Here is an 18,935-nt window from a genome sequence, read left to right as displayed (position 1 = left end):
AGTTCCCTTCTTTCTATCAGCATATAGTTCTTAATATTTTCTTTGAATAACCACTCTCGGATGGAAAGAAAACGAGTCTACGCGTGGATGTGTTTCAACAACGGTAGAAAACTGTGTTTGCTCCGTCTTTTACTGGACTCATAATTATATGACAGTGGTATTAGTTACAGTTGAGACACCCGAAATAACTTGCATGCGCAGCAATCCTGAGACGTGATTTTTAGTTTGCACATGAATACTAACGTCTTCTTTGATCCCAGGAAATTTGAGCACATAACCCATCTCCCTTACGGAGATATTGGCGAAAGTTAACCTACTTCATTGCAAACGTCTAGTTTTTCAAACGTGTCTAGTTTTTGTGCAGTAGTGAATAGAGTCTCAGTCTACTACACCATACATAGCATATCATGTTTGTAGAAAATGATTAAGGTGCAACAAATGCCAATAAGCATATTTCAATTAAATGATTCACATTGCAAGCAAAATGGTGCGGCTGGAGCACAGGGAGGGACAACGGTGACGCAGTTTGGATGTAGCGACAAACATTTATGTGCTGTAACAAACAGTGTTAACCAGTATGTGAGTAACGTGGCTTTTATTAAAACATAGCGTGTGTAATGTGTAGCTATTTCATTCCGTTTATTAACCTTTCCGGCTGTCTGTATTACTAGCCAGCAGCAGACGTAACGGAAAGGGAGCATTTTACTCCCCGGCAATCTCTCTACAAACTTCCATACAGACGCGGGATCAGCAGAGGAAAATCTACTTTCCTTTTGGGAGAAACCAGGCCAGTCGTTCCCACGACTACAGCACCTTGCAAAACGAATTATATGCGTTCCAGCAACAGGTGCTGCGAGTGAGCGCTCCTTCAGTGCAGCAGGGCGCGTTATAGAAGCCAGGCGAGAGCGCCTGAATCCTGACACTGTAGATGCTATTTTATTCCTGCATAGTGCTAAGACAATTTCTAAATAGAACGAAGGTTAGGCATATCAGCAGAGGTATATTTTGGTTACATTAGGATGGCTACGTTTATAGCTTGCGTTTTGGGCGCACCACAATGCCAAGAAGTTTGTCGCGACTGTAATGGCATATTTCATTGTGGGGGTGATTGATAGTTTAAGGCTTACGAGACACGGTGTTTTCTGATGTTTTACTGAGTCCTCTCTGTCTCTATCACACACACACACACACACACACACACACACACACACACACACACACACTAACGGAAGCAAAAAAGGTTTAAATTAAGTGACATCCCTCAAATGTCGCGTCTCCCGCAAACCTGCAAGCTATGAGTCAGCTGTCAGTATTGGAAGAAGCCTTAACGTCGAAGATGAAACTTCCTGGGTTATTTTGTTTCGTTAGGCTATTAGTTATATTTTAAAACAGCCAGTCATTGTAGCCTACCACTCATGGAATAAGGAATTTCAAAGAGATGATGGAGTGAACTTTCTAGCCTCCTGTCACCGTCTCCCCCCAGTCACGCACGGCCTCCCCCATGACACATCGGCCTGATTTGACACGCCCTTTTGTAAGACGAATTAACGTGGTAAACCACCTCTCTCGAAAGGCTCAGACGATCGGCGGAAAAACTAACGGTTTACATCTAGACCCCTTATACATGAGGCAATTGTAACACGCTCGCGAGTTTCTATCGTGGTAGGCGCAATGTAACCGCTTTACATTGACGCATGTATAAGGGGCTTACAGAGAGAGAGAGAGAGAGAGAGAGAGAAAGACACACACACCCACACACACACATACATACAGTACTCACTATAACATGCTTGGACACAATGGACTGGTCTAAAAAAATGTATGTTTCATTCAATCCAAAAGGATTTATTCACAGGAGTTCCCTTATGCATATTTACCCACAGGCACACTTTTCTTCTGTAAATAGAATCTCTTTGGCAACAAGATTGGTGATATCACGATTGTCATCTTCCCTTGAATTGCAATGAGAGAAGGTCATTGCTTCACCTTCAAGACCAACAAATATGGTTCTATTTTTTGTGAGCCTTCTTTGTGAAGGGTATCTGAACAAACACAAACCCTCCAAAGTACTGTCCTAACATCCATGTGAAAGAAATGATGAGATAATAACAGTAACATGATTGCAGAACTCAATTGGGAATGATTGCTTGATGACAAAGCTGCCCTTTCTGATAAAGAAGGGTGGTCAACAAAATATTTTACAAAATGGCCATTTGTCCCCCTGGAGTTTTTATTTGTTTTTGTTTCATCTTCTAGCAGGCTAGAGCTAAACATGATACAAGCTGTCTGATCATTATTACAGTAATACAAGTCAAAATCTTGATCACAACTAGACTACCATTCTAACCAACACACTGCGCACAAGCAGGTAGACTCTGAATGTACAAGAGCCTCTTACAAGAGGTCTTTGGAATAGCTCACGCCGCGTAATGGTATTATGATTCGGCAAAATATTCCCCATTTTAGTAGTCCCCCTTCTCCTCTGCCTGCAGCTTGGTCTATGTATGGAACAGTTCGCTGACGAGTTGGACCTCCTGTGGCAGGTTTCTAATCACGAAGTATGGCGTCACTCATCGGCTGTCTCCGAAGGGAACAGCGGGAGGGCGACAACTAAGTGCCGGGAGCAGATTAAAGATGTCAATCTTGGCATGAGACGCTCGCGCCCCCTTGACAATCCATTGTATGAAAAAAGCCAGGGACAAGTTTTGCATCGAGATACCTTGCCTGTATTGTTTTGATGTTGTTGTGAAAATATCTTTTGACCTTACTATTTGACGAGTTCCATCAGCACTTACTTATAAATGAAATACAAATAAAATACATTTATTATAAATTAATAAAAACATCTAGGCCTATGTGATGTAATGTGTCTATGTAAGTATTAATAAATGTATGTATTTTTAGAAGTGCTCTTCATATTTTGCACCCATTCTCTCTCCCTGTTCTTGCTAGCGCAGATCCATTGACTGGAGGTGCATTGGCCTGATTACCCCCTCACCGTCGTAGGATCCTCGTAGGATTCTCGTAGGATTCTCTTCCTTCCTTGGCTGCCATCATCACGGCAGCGCTCTGCGGCCTGCGTGGCTGCATTCAGGACAGTGAGGCATACGGTCGCACCCTCCTTTCGGTTAAACCAGCCAAGCAGCCTCTTCCTCCTTTCCTCCTCCAGCTGGTTTCTCTCTGCTGGGGTTAGATCATCGCACTGCCCAGCATGCGGGGTCTGTTGCGCACCCCTGTGTCCCCTTGGTTGATACTTTTGCCAGTCCAGTGTCAGACAAGACACGAACCTCTCTCTGTCTCTGTCACAAGATGCTTTGACAGGCTCCTTCCGTCCCCCTCGGCCAGCTGAGCGCTCCAGTTCTCCGTACATGACAGAGTTGGGTCTATGAAGAGAGAAGAGATGATGATTTGAATTAGCCAGTCTTACAAAATGAAACTGCAGGTGTCCACTTTAGCCATTTAAAAATGTTCAACTTACTGCAGTCCCCTTTACTGACCTCTTGTAACAACTGTATCAGTGAAGTTGCCAGGTAATTGTCAGCTGTTAAAGAGTAAAAAAGCAATCAGGACAGGATCCCTAATATGTAAGGAGAAAGACAAATCTGAAGGAAGAGAATTAATGGAGATGAGGTAGGTGGATGTTTCATGAACGGAGAGTGCTGATGAAGTTAATCTTATATGACAAGTTTGAATGGGCAGACACATCACCCATTATTCCAGAGGTGTCTAACAACAAATTGATACAATTGTCTTTCTTTATGTACTTACTGAATGGGTCGCCTTAATCATTTTCAGTAAAATTGCCCCCCCAGAGAGTATTTTCAGGAGCCGCAATTGTGTTCATGTGAAGGACAGATACCTGCCGTTCTTGCTCTGTCCAGGCTGTGCACTCTGTGGTCTGGGTCCGAAAATGTAAAATAATATTAAAAACTAAATTCTTCACGGGAAAAATATTGCAAAAAAGGCACCAATTAGTGTGGTAGTAGGCTTTAACCAGTGGCAACTGGGCTTGCGTTGAAAAGTTTTTGTATGTTTTTTAGGTAGTTAGTTTGCTCGTCATGGGCCTAGACCAAAATCCATAATGCTGCTTCAACATAGAGTCGATAAGTAATTTGCACTGCCCTCCTGTGGGCAAGGAGCAACACTGCAGAGAATGATTAATTGCCCACAAATGAGATGCTCTCAGCATGGTGTTGAGTTCATATCGAACCCTGCTGTTTTGCCTCACTAACCATTTCCCCTCTAGGCCTACTTAACCATTGGCAAGAACTGGTCTTTACCATCATTATCAATTTATTTCTATGGTTATTTATAGTTCATTTTCTTTTTACACCTCATTTTCTAAACTTAATCATTTTACATTGCATATTGCTGTTGTGTAATCCGGTTGTGCAGATTTTGTATTCTTTGAAGTTTCCTGACTCCTGTTGAACAACCTCTCCATTATCACAATGTCATGGAGTGTTAATTTTGAATGACTTAAGGAAGTTTTTATTGTTTCCTTTTAAGCTCAGGTTTAATGCATTGTGTACACATGTGAGATTGAGAAAGCCATATGTATAATAAAATACCTTGAATATCACATTGCCACACATACACTATTCTCAAGTCTTGAATATTGATGCATATTCTTCATTCTTAAAGGAAGAGTCCGTAATTTTGTTGAAATGATGTAGATACTTAAGCTTACCAGTAAATCACATGACACCCCTCCCTTCCATTCTCCTGAAGCCAAGCGTTGATTGTCGTTTTAATCGTTTATGGTTCGTTCCGAGCCACTATGTTTCCATTTACAGAGCCAAGACTGTGTATGAACACCAGAGTTTTTTTGTGCGCACACACTGAACAGACAGCAATTCGCTGAATTTGACCAAAGAGTGTATTCGATTAGAATCGTGAAGTGCACCTTTAAGGATGGAGAACTCATACAGACATTGAAGCCGGCTTATAATACAAGACAGTGTTAAGCTCCTGCTGGAACTTCAAGTGGAGACAGACGCCCACTGCTCAGGAGCAGCAGACATGGAAAGCAGATACAGGAAGGACATGTGGAGAGGACTTGCTGGTTGTCACCAGCTGTGTCGAGAGGACAGGGCAGAGCAACGCACTGGCCACATATCCAGAGCTGTCAACACCAGGGAGGTGGACAACTCTGTCCTGCCCTCTGTGCCCGATCACAAGATCAACAAGGCAAAGCTGTTTTGCCTCCACCCCCACATCAACCTGTCAGGCCTGAAAGGCAGCGTGATTGAAGGGCAAGGCGGCAGAAGAGCTGGGGCAGGTATCTATTGCTGAAGAAGATTACATATTTGAAAACCACTACCAGAGGGGAAAAGTCCTTTCCTGATTTAATATTTGAAACGCAGCTCTCCACCTCAGGAATGGTCGCCACTGTGGTTTCTAGCGTGAGCTGTATCTCCATACTGGGTCTGTGCTCTGTGCTCTTGCCTTGCATGGGTCTGGCGAGCCGTATCCTGCCCCCTGAGAACCACCCTCTGGCTAAAGATGTACTGGACCCCTCTCTGCTGGAGCAGACCGAGGACATGGACATGCAGGAGTTTTTGGGAAACCTCCTGTCTGTGCTGAACCTCACAGATCGGGGGTCCCCATGGACCCCTGGCCCCCCACAGCCCCCGGTCCCTCGCGTGGAGCCCCCAGAGTTCATGCTGGAGCTGTACAACCGCTTTGCAAACGACCACTCGGCCCGGCCCACAGGCAACACAGTGCGCAGTTTCAAGAATGAAGGTATCTTTACATGCACCTTTAAAAATGGCAGTTACCTCAGTGGACAAAAATCATTATCTTGCCAAAATATACATTGTACCAAATACCAATTCATAGAACTATATCTTATAAACCTTAGGAACAGTTGGATTATCTGGTCTTGCATATTTATTGTGGTTGATTTTTTAAATTAATACTGTGTGCAGAACAGGTCTTGAACCAAGTGACCTTAATCTAGAGCCCGATTTTTTAATTATACCTGAATGATTATTATGATGGTAATAACAAGTGTACAGAAAATGCAAAGTACCTTAGCTCTCATTCTATTCTATTTAAAGTCACTGACTTGGTTGTATAATTTGCAATATAAAATCTTTCTTTTCAGTAAGTCCCTTAATGCGGTAACTATTTATTGTATATTGACAGAGACCAAGAATACCATATATCAAACCTCCAGTGCTTCCAGTATTAAGTGTTCCTCTTCTACATCATGCTAACATTGAACTTATTCAAAAAAGGGAACATTTCTATTAAAAATTATAGTTTTTAATGAAAACTGATTTTATCTTACACTCTCTGTGTTTGCTTTTAAGACTCCTCCCCTGCTATTGTGACACACAAGGGTGTGAGGACACACCTGCTTCTGTTCAACATCTCCGTCCCCTTTCATGAACGTGTCATCAACGGCGAGCTTCGCCTCTACGCACTCGTGCCACGGGATCGCCAGTGCCTCCCAAACGAGGACCACAAGGTGACCATATTTGAGGTTCACGAGCGGGAGGGACAGTGGAAGAATGAAGGTGGCGCTGACAAGAGAACACACAAGAAGGTTCCGGTAAAGAGGGAGGAACTTGTCTCGAGGCACTTCAACATCGAAGAGAGTGGGTGGGAGGTGTTTGAGTTGACAGATGTGATTCAGCGCTGGAAGGAATCTGACCGCTCAACTCACTATTTGGAAGTCCAGGTTGAAAGTTTTCACTCTCAAGGTCAGGTGAATCACTTCAAGGGCGATGACGAGTCAGTGGTCTCACAACTGGCTGAGCTGGACATCGACAGAGATGTGACAGGGAAACACAACGCAGTGTTGATTATCTTCTCAGATGATCAGAGCAAGGACCACCAAGAGGAAAAGCAGGAGATCGATGAGATGATTGAGCATGAGTTTGAATTTCTGGGTGGGAATGAGTTGTGGACAGACACAGGGGTGCCTCCAGAGGAGTTACAAGATGAGACTCTATTGCAGATACGCTCCAACGTGATCTATGACAGGGCGCCTCGACTGCGCCGCAACGCTGCAGACCAGTTCTGCAAGAAGACCCCGCTCTACGTGGAGTTCAAGGACATCGGCTGGGATAACTGGATTGTAGCTCCAGATGGTTACCAAGCCAACGCCTGCCGTGGCCTCTGCCAAATCCCCCTCACATCTGATGTCTCACCCACCAAGCACGCCGAGATCCAGTCACTGGTCAGCATGAAATTCCCCAAGAGGGTGTCCCCACCCTGCTGTGTTCCCACAAAACTGGACCCCATCTCTCTCCTGTATAAAGACCAAAAAGGTGTGGTCACTCTCAAACACAAATATGAGGACATGGTGGTGTCCGAGTGCGGCTGCAGATAGTAAGGAAACGGCGCAGCAGCATGTGGATACAACCAAGTTCAGACTGTTACAACTCTTTAAGCAACATGAGATGACATCTTCCAGCTGAACTATCGCACAAGGACCCACCACAAGAGTCGACACACAGCCTATTTTGATTGTTAACATGGAACATAAAAGCAATTTGATGAATAGACATTAGAGTTTCAGCAATATTGGTAGGTACTTCTGCATAGTTGCCTTATTCACACGTGGCTTCGTGGGCATGATACCACATGCTCTGAGCACAGTTGCTGTCTGCAGATGCTTGGAAGCAACATGGAGCCTGCATGGGAGGAATGGACTTTACTAGCTTCTTATTTTATGTATTTACAATTTGTAAATTAGTTGTATTTTATATTATATGAAATCAAATGCTTTATGATGTAGACTGCAATGCTGTCAATATTTTATCATTTCTTAATAAATGAAAAAAAGTGATAGGGCGTGCTTGGTAATTGCTTCCAAGAAATCATCTCAATGCATCACAAGTTGTGAATAGAGTTGTGGAACAGACATATGGAAGAATGTGTTCATCATATCCAGAAAAATCTTGTAAAAATGACAGCAGAGTAAAATTCACTCATAGTATGGTATAAGTGGACAAATGTATCTAACTAACGTCACCAAGCCCCCTTGCCCCTCCCCTGACACCAGTGGGGGCCACATGCCACACGCACCTCTGTCTCCAAGTCCCTTGTGTCACAGTGATAAGGAGGTGTTGGACCTCAGAAGCTTGCGGGCCATCACTCAGGACCAAACCTCCGGTCCAAGTGGGGAGTAGCTGGGAGAGAGTGCTGTCAGATTCCAGGGCTCCAACTGCAATGGTCCACAGCGGTTCAACACCCAGCCTGCCCTCCCCATCTGCCACCAATTTCAGCCTCTTGTCCAAACAGCTCCATGTTCCGGTTCTTTTATTTTCCATGGTGCGGTGGAACGCATAGAAAAAGTGATGACAATCTATTGCCAAGCAAAAACCTCACGCCTAAGAAATACTGTATTTATGGTCACAATGGATCCGACAAAAAAAAAGTTCACTTCCACTGAAAAAAGAAAACAAATAAATTAACTTATTTGACAAGTAAAAGCAGATAATGAATGTTGGCCTGTAGCCTACATCAAGTTGTTTCCTCTCAGTACGACCTGACAATCCAGCCTGGATAATCTAACTAACTGGCAAACTAAAACATGCTCAAATGTGCACAACCATTTTTCAAACCTATTTTCTGAGTTGCATTGGAAACTTGGTCTGATATAGAGGCATTGTGTCATTAGGCAACTGCTCGAGTTTGTCTGCATTTCGTAGAACAGCGCTGTGTGGTAGCCACTGGAGAATTAATGTAAGAATGGGGTATTTTAGCCTACACAGTCACAGCACACGCCTGAGCAGTAGTCATCGTGGTTTGTAGTAGGCTATAACGTAATTCAATGTTTTAACCCAGCCCTATAACGATTAAATAGTGTAACCTACTTCTTTACAACATAACTCGACGTAACCTACATTATAAAGCTAAAATCATCAATACCATTGCTCCTGTTTGGCTTCTATATCTGTCTACAGCAGATACGTTGTTCGGTAAGAAAGCAATAAAGGACCAGATGTTACATCTCTGGTCACATCCCCATTTTTTTGTGTACTGCTCTTCCTCTATGTCTATGGTCTGCATCCAGAAGAATCACTTGGGTGTCAATGGGTAATGCCTAGCGCATGCGCAATCCGCCATATTCTCGCAGTAGTTGCTGGACCCGAGATGGTCCATCCCTTCGTACAGGCTGAGCCCAAGTTGTTTATTGTTCTGTAGCTAAAAGTTGCCTACATGCTCATTATGGTTGCATTTTCTAATGTAAACAGATAACGATATATGTAGACAAGTTTGTCGCCACAACAAGGCGAAGAATAATGTCTTGCAATCTTTGGAACTCGAAGGCTACTACCAGAGACGGGCTCTGCTACTACTGTGAATGAGAACATGCACGGATGAAAGGAGCGCGCGCTGACAGTAGACCAAGCCAAGCTAGCTATATCATTTGAAGGAAGAAGTTTTTCATAGCGCCACATACTTTAAGGTAGAGTTCGTATTTTATGTAACTTGCATGTCATATGTGTGCTTGCGCTTGCGTAATAGTGTTTTGCCTGAAATAAAACCGTTGTGAGGAAATCGACAAGTAGCGATAGCACCCTTAGCTATACAGGCAAACAACTTTGTTTTCGTCCTATTGCTTGAACTAACGATAGCTAGCGAACTAGCTAACTTACCCAAACACTACAAGGCGTTGCTACCTTTGTAGTAGTTGTACAGGGGTATGGTTTGTATTGATGTAACGTTACGTAAGTGAAAACGTAGTTACATGTTTTGATTACTGCAACCCTAAGTAGATACAGAAGTCAATCTGTTTGTTTCTCACTGGAATGAGCGACCAAGCCATCTGTCCCCTTTCCAGTTACTTCCAGCTAGCAAGCTAGGCTAGCCCCATCAGTCCTCAGCTACAAATAATGATCGTATTATTATTTGTTACAGCACGGTTATGTCAGTAATACCACAGAAGTAGATGATCACCTACTGTTATTAACGTTGTCGTGAACGTGAACTAAGTTTGGGTAGAGTGGTTCTTCCTGTGTTTGGAAGTGGTGTATCGGCTGTTCTCTACCACGCTGGCCATGGTTCACGAGTAAATAATATGTAATGTATGTAGACCGTAAGAGGATGTATACAGCACACCAGTAATTAAATACAAGACGGTCATGCAACTGTATTTTTTCATCTCGTACGATTTAAACAGACACGCCTTAATATTAGTCAGAAACTGAGCTGAGATCGGAAGATGTCCATCACGAACACCCCCACGAGCAACGATGCCTGCCTTAGCATCGTGCACAGTTTGATGTGTCACAGACAAGGCGCTGAGAGCGAGGCCTTCTCTAAGAGAGCGATCGAGAGTCTTGTAAAGAAGCTCAAGGAGAAGAAAGATGAGTTGGACGCTCTCATCACGGCCATCACCACCAACGGAGCGCATCCCACTAAGTGCGTTACTATACAACGCACCCTAGACGGCCGACTTCAGGTAAGACATGTTGTATTGAGGTGAAAACATGCCTCTTAGCACCGAGGCACTTTTGCATTGATGTAAATATCCCTGTTGTGTTATTTGTACCAAGAAGGTTCTTAAGACATGTCTAGGCAATTAAGTCTCTAGTCAATGACTGAATGATTTGGGCTTTCACTTTGTGTCTGATCTTTTAACTTAAGTTTGAACTAAATTAGATTAAATTAAATTAAATTAATTTACAATTTATTTATAAAGTGTCAGAACAATATCATTGTCTCAAGGCCACAACACATAAGCCTTCTGATGCACTTTCTTGATTGTACTGGCAGGTGGCTGGTAGGAAAGGTTTCCCGCATGTGATTTACGCCCGCCTCTGGCGCTGGCCAGATCTCCACAAGAACGAGCTGAAGCAAGTCAAGTATTGTCAGTATGCATTTGACTTGAAGACAGACAATGTGTGCGTGAACCCATATCACTATGAGAGGGTGGTGTCTGCAGGAATCGGTGAGTAATGATGCTGCATCTCAAGTTGTAGTCAGCAGTGCTAAATTAGAAAGCTTGTAATATTTGACTATTGACTATCAATGCAGTATATGCTATAGCACGTATGAAGGGGAAAACTGTGATCCCTGAGACCACCTCACTGAAATTGGGGAGTGAAGCATTTGGTATACAGCTGCGGACATGGTCTGCGTACGGTCTCCGCATGGTGGCGAGGCTAAACCTTCATGTCTATTGACTGCGCATGTACAAAACTGACCATGCAGTAGTTTGTATTTTTTATTTTTTATTGTGAAGTGTAAAAACAAAGAAGTTAACTTTTTAATTTCTTCAGAACACTAACTAATTTGCTCTACCCATGATTGCAGATATCTCAGTATTGACTCTGAATTCCGGTGAGTGAACAGAACATTCATCTTTTAGGCCCTGTAAAACAAATGTATTAAAACACATTCAAGCTAAATTGCACAGGAATAGGAGAGCATTATCTTTTCACCCTTTATTCATAGTTTCATAATTATTGTAGGTCTATTATTTTAAAAAAATTGCCGAAAATGTATTACTTTCAGAAAAAAAAAACAGTAAAAACTCCACCTTTTAAATGGTTGAACATTTGGTGTCTGGCTGACAAAACAATGCTTTGTTTCCTGTATCATATCTACTTGTATCAGTGTAAATGTGAATGGCACTAGCTGAGTGGCCTCAATGACCCATGTATTCTGACACTTTATTCACCTTCTTACTGCTCAGGTCCCTCTGGGTTTATGGTGAAGGATGAGTATGACTACGAAGGGCCGTCGTCCCTCCCCAGCGCTGAGAGCCACCTCCAAACCATCCAGCACCCCCCGTCCCGATCTCTGGCACAGGAAGCCTTCGGCACGCCGGCTCTCCTGCCACCCACTGAGGCCTCCAGCTCAGCCACCACGTCCAGTGCCTTCTCCAGCATGTCTGCAGGCTCCACAAGTAAGCCAATCAGGTCGCGTCAGTGGAAGTGTTTCGTCATGGAAGCAAACAGAAACTTAGGCATTTGCAAGGAATGTGTTTGAAACTCCTCAAGGCCGAGTACATGTAACGACAGAGCATCTCCATACTCCTCTACCAGTAATGTGTAAAAGCGTTCACATTGGATATGACTTACTTCTAGATAAGATGGTGGAAATGTTGTTGAACTCTTACAACCCTAGTGGAATTGAAGCATAAGGTCTGTGCTTTCATTTCATGTCTACACAGTAACGACTTTGCGAGTAATTCAAACTAGAACAATGAATGTGTGGAGGTACATGTAGAGATGGAATCAGCTCATTACGGCTGACATTTTATGGCATTCCTGGAAAGAGGGCTAGTTCTGCCCTTTATTTGGGCATGTGATTTATAAAGGACATTTCACAGCTGTAAATCTCCGTGAATTACTCACAGAAACTGCACCCCCCCCCCCCCCCCACCCCCCATTCAGAGGTTTACAGCTAGTGACACTAAATGAATAAAAACACAATTAAAACAGAAAATAAGACTTTCGGCAAGTAGCTTAATCAGTGCATGCCAGCAGCATCACTCACATCACATGTCCCAGATCTTATTCATTCGTTCTACTGTAATGACTGCAATGGTGCTGCAGTGAAGGCCTTTTAATACCAAGAGGTTTTGCAACCCTTATCTGACATCTGGCTCGGATGTGCAGATATCCAGATGTCTGCCCAGTGGGTTTCACATCTTAATCAGTTGTGCTGTAGTAAGACTGTAAAGAGTATAGGTCTGTCAGCGGGGCAGATAGGTATAAGATTGGCAGATTGGTAATATGTGGTGTATCGTAACAGTGTTAATTATCGGACGGCGTGTGTTATCGGCAAATGTGAATCCATTATTATAACTGAAGTTATAGATTGTTAATCCATTTTTAAACTAAGCATTTTGATTGTTTAACAGAATGGCTGATGTTTGACACTGCCCGATAAACTGACATAGGTACGCTAGCTCTGCTAATGTAACTCTGTTGATAGACGGCACCTACACCTGGAGCAGCTTCTTAATCAGTTGTGCTGTATATGTGGTGTATCCCTGCTAAAGTGACTGTTGATAGACGGCACCTCCACCTGGACCAACTTCTGAATCAGTTGTGCTGTATATGTGGTGTATCCCTGCTAATGTGACTCTTTTGATAGACGGCACCTCCACCTGGAGCAGGAACAGCAGCTTCAGCGGTCCCACCATGCCACATCCCCAGAACGGCCACGTGCAGCACCACCCTCCCATGCCTCACCCAGGACAATACTGTGAGTGGAGCTTCTCTCTGCATGCAGTATACAGCATACATGAGTACATCCCCTTAGACAGAAATAATCTTTACTTTACTTTAAGTGTTATTATTAACATATCTTGTGTTTAATTAATAATGAATATATTTCTATTTTTCAAGATGCATTTCACAATTCATTGATAAAAAGATGACAATTTAAATATATTGAACATATTAATTTAATATACGATAGGTTAATAAAAACACTTAAAGTAGTGGTAGCTTCGCTTGGATTGAGGTTTGAAAAAAAAATGAGTACACCGTTGATTAGATGGTATGCAATATTCTATTACTTTGTATGGCCTCTTTGATTTACAAGTACTGCATTGACCCTTCTTAAAGGCAGGGTAGGCGTTTTGTTTCAAAAGCATTTTTTGTTAATTTCTTGAAATCCTCTTTACAACTCAAAAGCAATGAATAAATTAAATGGTCTAACAACAAAAACATATTTAATATTTGTGCATAATATGAGCAGTTTCTGCATGGAGTTACAGTATGTCAGTTGTATCACTAGCTGAGCTGGTATAGGGGATTTAATTTGCGAAGCCATACCTGCTGCACATCTGTTGTCCTCGAAAATACTCCTGCTGGGAGAAAAAAACTGAGAAAATCAGGCCAACAAAATATTCACTCTCAGTTCACTTCAGATTAGGTTGTTTTGGCATTATACCATCTGCAAATCTGATGAAGTGGATAAGTCCCATGTCACAATCAGCTGTGCCTCCTTGCTGCTAACAGTTTTGAAAAAAGCTTAGATAAACAAAACCCCACTCGACACTGATCATGGTGCCAATCAAAAGTTCTTACATCTATCAGTTTGTGAACACACACACACACACACACACACACACACACACACACACACACACACACACACACACACACACACACACACACACACACACAGAGTCTTATATTATGGTGTGCTGAAAGTTTTTTTTTTTTCACTGTAGGGCCGGTTCCCATCGACGTTGCATTCCACCTTCCAATATCCAACCATCCAGGTGATTTGCGACCCTGCTAAATCCGGCTAAACATTTTCTTTGTTGTTTCCATTCCTAAACTGTTGCATTTTCTTCATCTAATATGTCTCTGTTTGTCTTTCATGTCTGTCATGTCTTCCTCTGCCTTTCATTATTCTCCATCCTTTCATCTTCAGCTCCGGACTACTGGTGTTCCATCGCATACTTTGAGATGGACGTCCAGGTGGGGGAGACGTTTAAGGTGCTCTCTAACTGCCACGTGGTGACGGTGGATGGGTATGTCGACCCCTCGGGAGGAGACCGCTTCTGCCTGGGCCAGCTGAGCAACGTCCACCGGACAGAGGCCATCGAAAGGGCACGGTAAGGAGCCTCTTGGCAAAGAGGAGCACCTAAGGTTGCAACACCCCCCATACCATACTGGTTATATAGTGTCCATTTTTATGTGCATGTTATTTCTTTGTGCACGTTATGTTTTTGCTGTAAAGCACTTTGAGCTGCATTCTTTTGCATGAAAGGTGCTATATAAATAAAGTTTTAGTATTATTATTATTATGGGTTGCTGAGTATTGTATCTTGTCTAGGCTGCACATTGGGAAGGGCGTGCAGCTGGAGTGCAAAGGGGAAGGCGACGTGTGGGTGCGTTGCCTCAGCGACCACGCCGTCTTCGTGCAGAGCTACTACTTGGACAGGGAGGCCGGGCGGGCGCCGGGGGACGCCGTGCACAAGATCTACCCCAGCGCCTACATCAAGGTGAGACTCTTCCCTTCCACTGCATAGGTCTGGTCCTCCCAGTTCTTCTAGCTCTGCTCTAGATTTGGTGCCGTCTTTGGTGCCGTCTTTGGTGCCGTCTTTGGTGCCGTCTTTGGTGCCATCTTTGGTGCCCTCTGTGTCGATGCCCTCCCAGTGTGCTTTGTCCAATTCCCTCTCTTGTCTGCTTTCTTTGTACCACTGTCCCTTTTTTTCTCTCCTCACTAGCTCACTCTTACTCTTTTCTTATCCTATATCTATCTGCCCTTCCTTCCTTTTTTCCCCTTGAATGCCTCTTCGTCTGACAGCCTTTCATACATTTGAGCTGAACTCAGGTTATTTTCCGGATGTTGCCCAAGCTGATTGTATTGTACGGGTTTTGTGTGGGGTCAATCTGAATATTACCCTAGTACAAGGTCCTGGGTAGGAAGGAAATCTTCAGCAATTGTCAGCAAATGGACCAATTGTGCAAAACGAGCCAATGCCATATTTATAATGTGAAGTGAGAGCTGTGTAAAAAAACGAAGAAGAAAGGAAGTCCCTCAGACAGGAAGACGAAAAAAAGATGAAAATGACTAATGCTTATTGAGGAAGCAAAGTGGTCAGGGAGGGTACCGTGTCCTTTTAAGCTGGAGTACATATGACCCACCTGAACTATTTCCTGTCCTTAAGATGAGGGGGATTATTATCACCACTATGGTTCCACTTCTCCATCCAGCTGTTGAGGGGTCCGTTTTTCAAGTGCAGCAGCAGCAGGCCTCCTTTTCTCTCTCTCTTTGACTTTCATGTGGCCTCAGTGGGTTCATCTCTCTCTCTCTCTCTCTCTCTCTCTCTCTCTCTCACTCTCTCTTTCACTATTCTCATTCCCTCTTCTCAGTCTGTTCACCCTCTCATGCCGCTCAATCTCTATCTCATGCCGCTCATTCTCTGTCTCTCTCTCTCTGTGTGTCTCTCTCTCTCCCTCTCCCCGCGTGGTGCTGATTGTTTCCCTCTCCTGTGCTGTGCTCTGATAGGTGTTTGACCTGCGGCAGTGCCACAGGCAGATGCAGCAGCAGGCAGCCACGGCACAGGCGGCCACAGCGGCACAGGCGGCGGCCGTGGCAGGGAACATCCCCGGCCCAGGCTCCATGGGGGGCATCGCTCCTGCCATCAGTGAGTACCCACCCGGCGGCCCGCACACGTCCCTCTCTGCAGGGGAAAACAGACAAAACACAAACAAACACATCATTGGCTGTCAAAACAAATGATAAATGACCTTCAAATGTAAAGTAACTTATGTTATCCTAATTCAGATTATTGCGTGAAATGGTGAATGGTATAGAAATATATTTCGATGGCCTATTACCATGACCTATTGCTGTAGTCAATCTCATGCGTGTCTACGTGTATATAAGCGTCATCATGTGTATTAGTTTTTGTTGTCTGGAAATGTTTAGCATAGTAAAATGTAATGTAAGAAATTATGATCATAACAAACAAAACAGTTTATTTATTTTGTTTTGTTTTGGTCATGCCTTAAGAATAACTCCCCCTCCCCCCGCACCAAAACTGAACAATGCCTATAGAGCCTGTTTCTCCCCTCCTCCTGTGTATTGTGTTGTGTCTTCTTTGTACCCCATGCTGTCTGCCAGAGTAGAGCAGCTCTTGTCACAGCCGTGAGAATAGAAGTGTCTCCTTTTTTGAAAAATTTGCATTCTGAAAGCATAATAAGTGAAACAAGCTATTTTCAGAACTTTAAAGGTGTGTCTTTGTGTGTCCTGAAAAAATCAGCTGGAAGAAAAGGGGAAAAAAGAGTTGTTAAAAGAGTGGACCACCCCACAGTAAAGTGGGACTCATTGTTAAATCAATGGAGAGTGCAAATCCTATTGTCCGTGTCACTGAGCAGACAGCAAAACATACTTGGGAGCGGATTTTCACTTTTGTCCCATTACACCCCACCAAAAATACTCCAATCCCATTCCCGTGTTGTGTCATCCTTTTCTTGGGCTACGTTCACACTGCCAGCCTTAATTTGGATGTATTTCTCAGTTCTGATTTTTTTGTTGTTGTTTGGCTATTCACATTATTTTTCAAATGTGGCCAATCTCAGATTCCAGTGTGAACTGGTCACAGTCTTAAACTGAACTGCATGCGCTAAATAGCAATGACAATAAAAGAAATCACTCACGGCATGCTATCATATGGAATTAAACACTGAAGTCAGTGTTTACGGTTTCATTTATAAGTATATAGTCATGGATGGTGGTGGGGTATATACTAAGCTGTAGATAATGCTTGCATAGAGTATACAGGCTATGTTAACGTGCCTCTTTCTGAGTATATGACGTGTCAGTCAGCTTGAGGTCATGGAAGTGTAAGTCATCAGGTGTTCAGGTGTTCATGCATTGTGTGTGTGTGTGATTTGTTCAGGTCTGTCTGCTGCGGCGGGCATCGGCGTGGACGACCTGCGGCGCCTGTGCATCCTCCGCATGAGCTTTGTGAAGGGCTGGGGCCCCGACTACCCCCGCCAGAGCATCAAGGAGACTCCCTGCTGGGTGGAGATCCACCTGCACCGCGCGCTGCAGCTGCTGGACGAGGTGCTCCACACCATGCCTGTTGCCGACCCCCAGCCTCTGGACTGACGGCCCCCCCAACTCCCCCTCCGCACCACCCAATCAGGCTCTCGACTAACTCCTCAGCTCCCCCTGAGACTGGCCCTTAAAGCTGTGGGATAACCTCCAGCCGTGTCGAGTTAGCGGATGAACAACACCTTAAAACATAAAGGGAAGACCAAACCACACTGTGAGTGAACTAGAAGACACGCCCTCATTCAGAACACTTGGTCTCATTTGGGAGAGGGTACCCAGAGTATGCAATCAAAAGTATTTTCTGATTTTTTTTTTAGTTAAATTTTTTTTTTTTTTTATATAAGAAGCCAGCCATGGAGAATCTAATCATGATCAGGCCTCCATTTTGTGCATCTTTAACACAGAAAGCACCTATTAGGTTTTACATGACGGAGACGGCTTTGAATTGCATGGAATTCTTTTTATATCTTGTTTGCAGGAATTGGATGTTTGGATGTAACTTCTGCCTGTGTATCAGCATTATGACATAGATCAGAGGTGTGAGTGTGTGAGTGTGTGCCTGTGTGCCTGTGTATCTGTGTGCGTGTGTATCTCTGCGTGCGTGTGTGTGTGTGTGTGCCAAAATAAGGACATGCTCTGGGAGGACTCTTTTCCCACTAAAGATCCCAGGCCAGATGTGTTTATTTTATACACAGTTTTTTTTTTTTTTGTAAGATCATGTGTTTTCAGCCAGCAAATATGCTCAGCAGAAATCACCTGTTTAGCATGCTGGATTCTCAGACCGGGTGGTGATTACGTTGATGCAGGGACTGAAGAGGACACTGATCAGATTTGAACATTTGACTTTCTATCATTTTTTTTATTTTTTTTAGATGGTTACTTGGTAGCTTTGTAATAGCACTTTACCCTTTGTATTGCATTTCTCTCCAATATCAACTCTGGCTTGTAAATAGTCTTCTAATAAAGACATGCCATGCCTCTCCTAATCTGAAGCCCAAAGGTCTTCGCTGCTGGGGAGAATGTTTTCTTGTAAAGCTCGTTCAGACATTTTGGGCTTTTGACAATAAGCTGTTGAAAATATGGTGTTTACTTTCAAAGAAAAGAAAACCCCAAAATAGCTGTTGTCATGTTTTAAACCAGGGGTCTTCAACGTTTTTCAGGCCAGGGACCCCCAAACTGATGACGAGATGAGCAGGGACCCCCTACTTTATAAATTGCATAAAATTTTGTTTATAATATACTGGGCCTAGTGCCAAATAAACATAGCTACCCTGTTATTGTGTATTCAATACTAAGCTATTCAAATAATACAAAGGTTAATATATTCATTAACATTTTTATTTTTTAACATAGAATTTAACCTAACATTTTTGAACAACGAATTTAACTTAACATTTTTTAACATTGAATTTAATTTAACATTTAACAACATGAAA

The 18,935-nt window shown here is 43.3% G+C and overlaps 2 protein-coding genes across 2 annotated transcripts; both read left to right on the top strand.

Annotated features, from left to right (window-relative positions):
* Positions 1-5,381: 5,381 nt before the first annotated feature.
* On the top strand, positions 5,382-7,342 carry LOC308363034 (bone morphogenetic protein 10-like; the record flags this gene model as incomplete). The annotated part of the gene is made up of 2 exons (XM_080835798.1): positions 5,382-5,745; positions 6,318-7,342. 2 exons carry the CDS (start codon positions 5,382-5,384, stop codon positions 7,340-7,342), a joined length of 1,389 nt encoding a protein of 462 aa, XP_080691924.1.
* A 1,991-nt stretch (positions 7,343-9,333) lies between these two features.
* On the top strand, positions 9,334-17,806 carry smad4a (SMAD family member 4a). Its single transcript, XM_080833878.1, has 11 exons — positions 9,334-9,427; positions 10,142-10,423; positions 10,738-10,912; positions 11,278-11,304; positions 11,660-11,872; positions 13,069-13,179; positions 14,156-14,206; positions 14,362-14,545; positions 14,767-14,935; positions 15,946-16,084; positions 17,342-17,806. Exons 2-11 carry the CDS (start codon positions 10,184-10,186, stop codon positions 17,551-17,553), a joined length of 1,521 nt encoding a protein of 506 aa, XP_080690004.1. The 5' UTR covers positions 9,334-9,427; positions 10,142-10,183; the 3' UTR covers positions 17,554-17,806.
* Positions 17,807-18,935: the final 1,129 nt, after the last annotated feature.

This window comes from Sprattus sprattus (genome assembly GCF_963457725.1).
Source record: "Sprattus sprattus genome assembly, chromosome: 3".
NCBI lineage: Eukaryota > Metazoa > Chordata > Actinopteri > Clupeiformes > Clupeidae > Sprattus > Sprattus sprattus.
The sequence above is the reverse complement of the archived record's forward strand: the minus strand, read 5'-3'. Positions and strand labels throughout refer to the sequence as shown.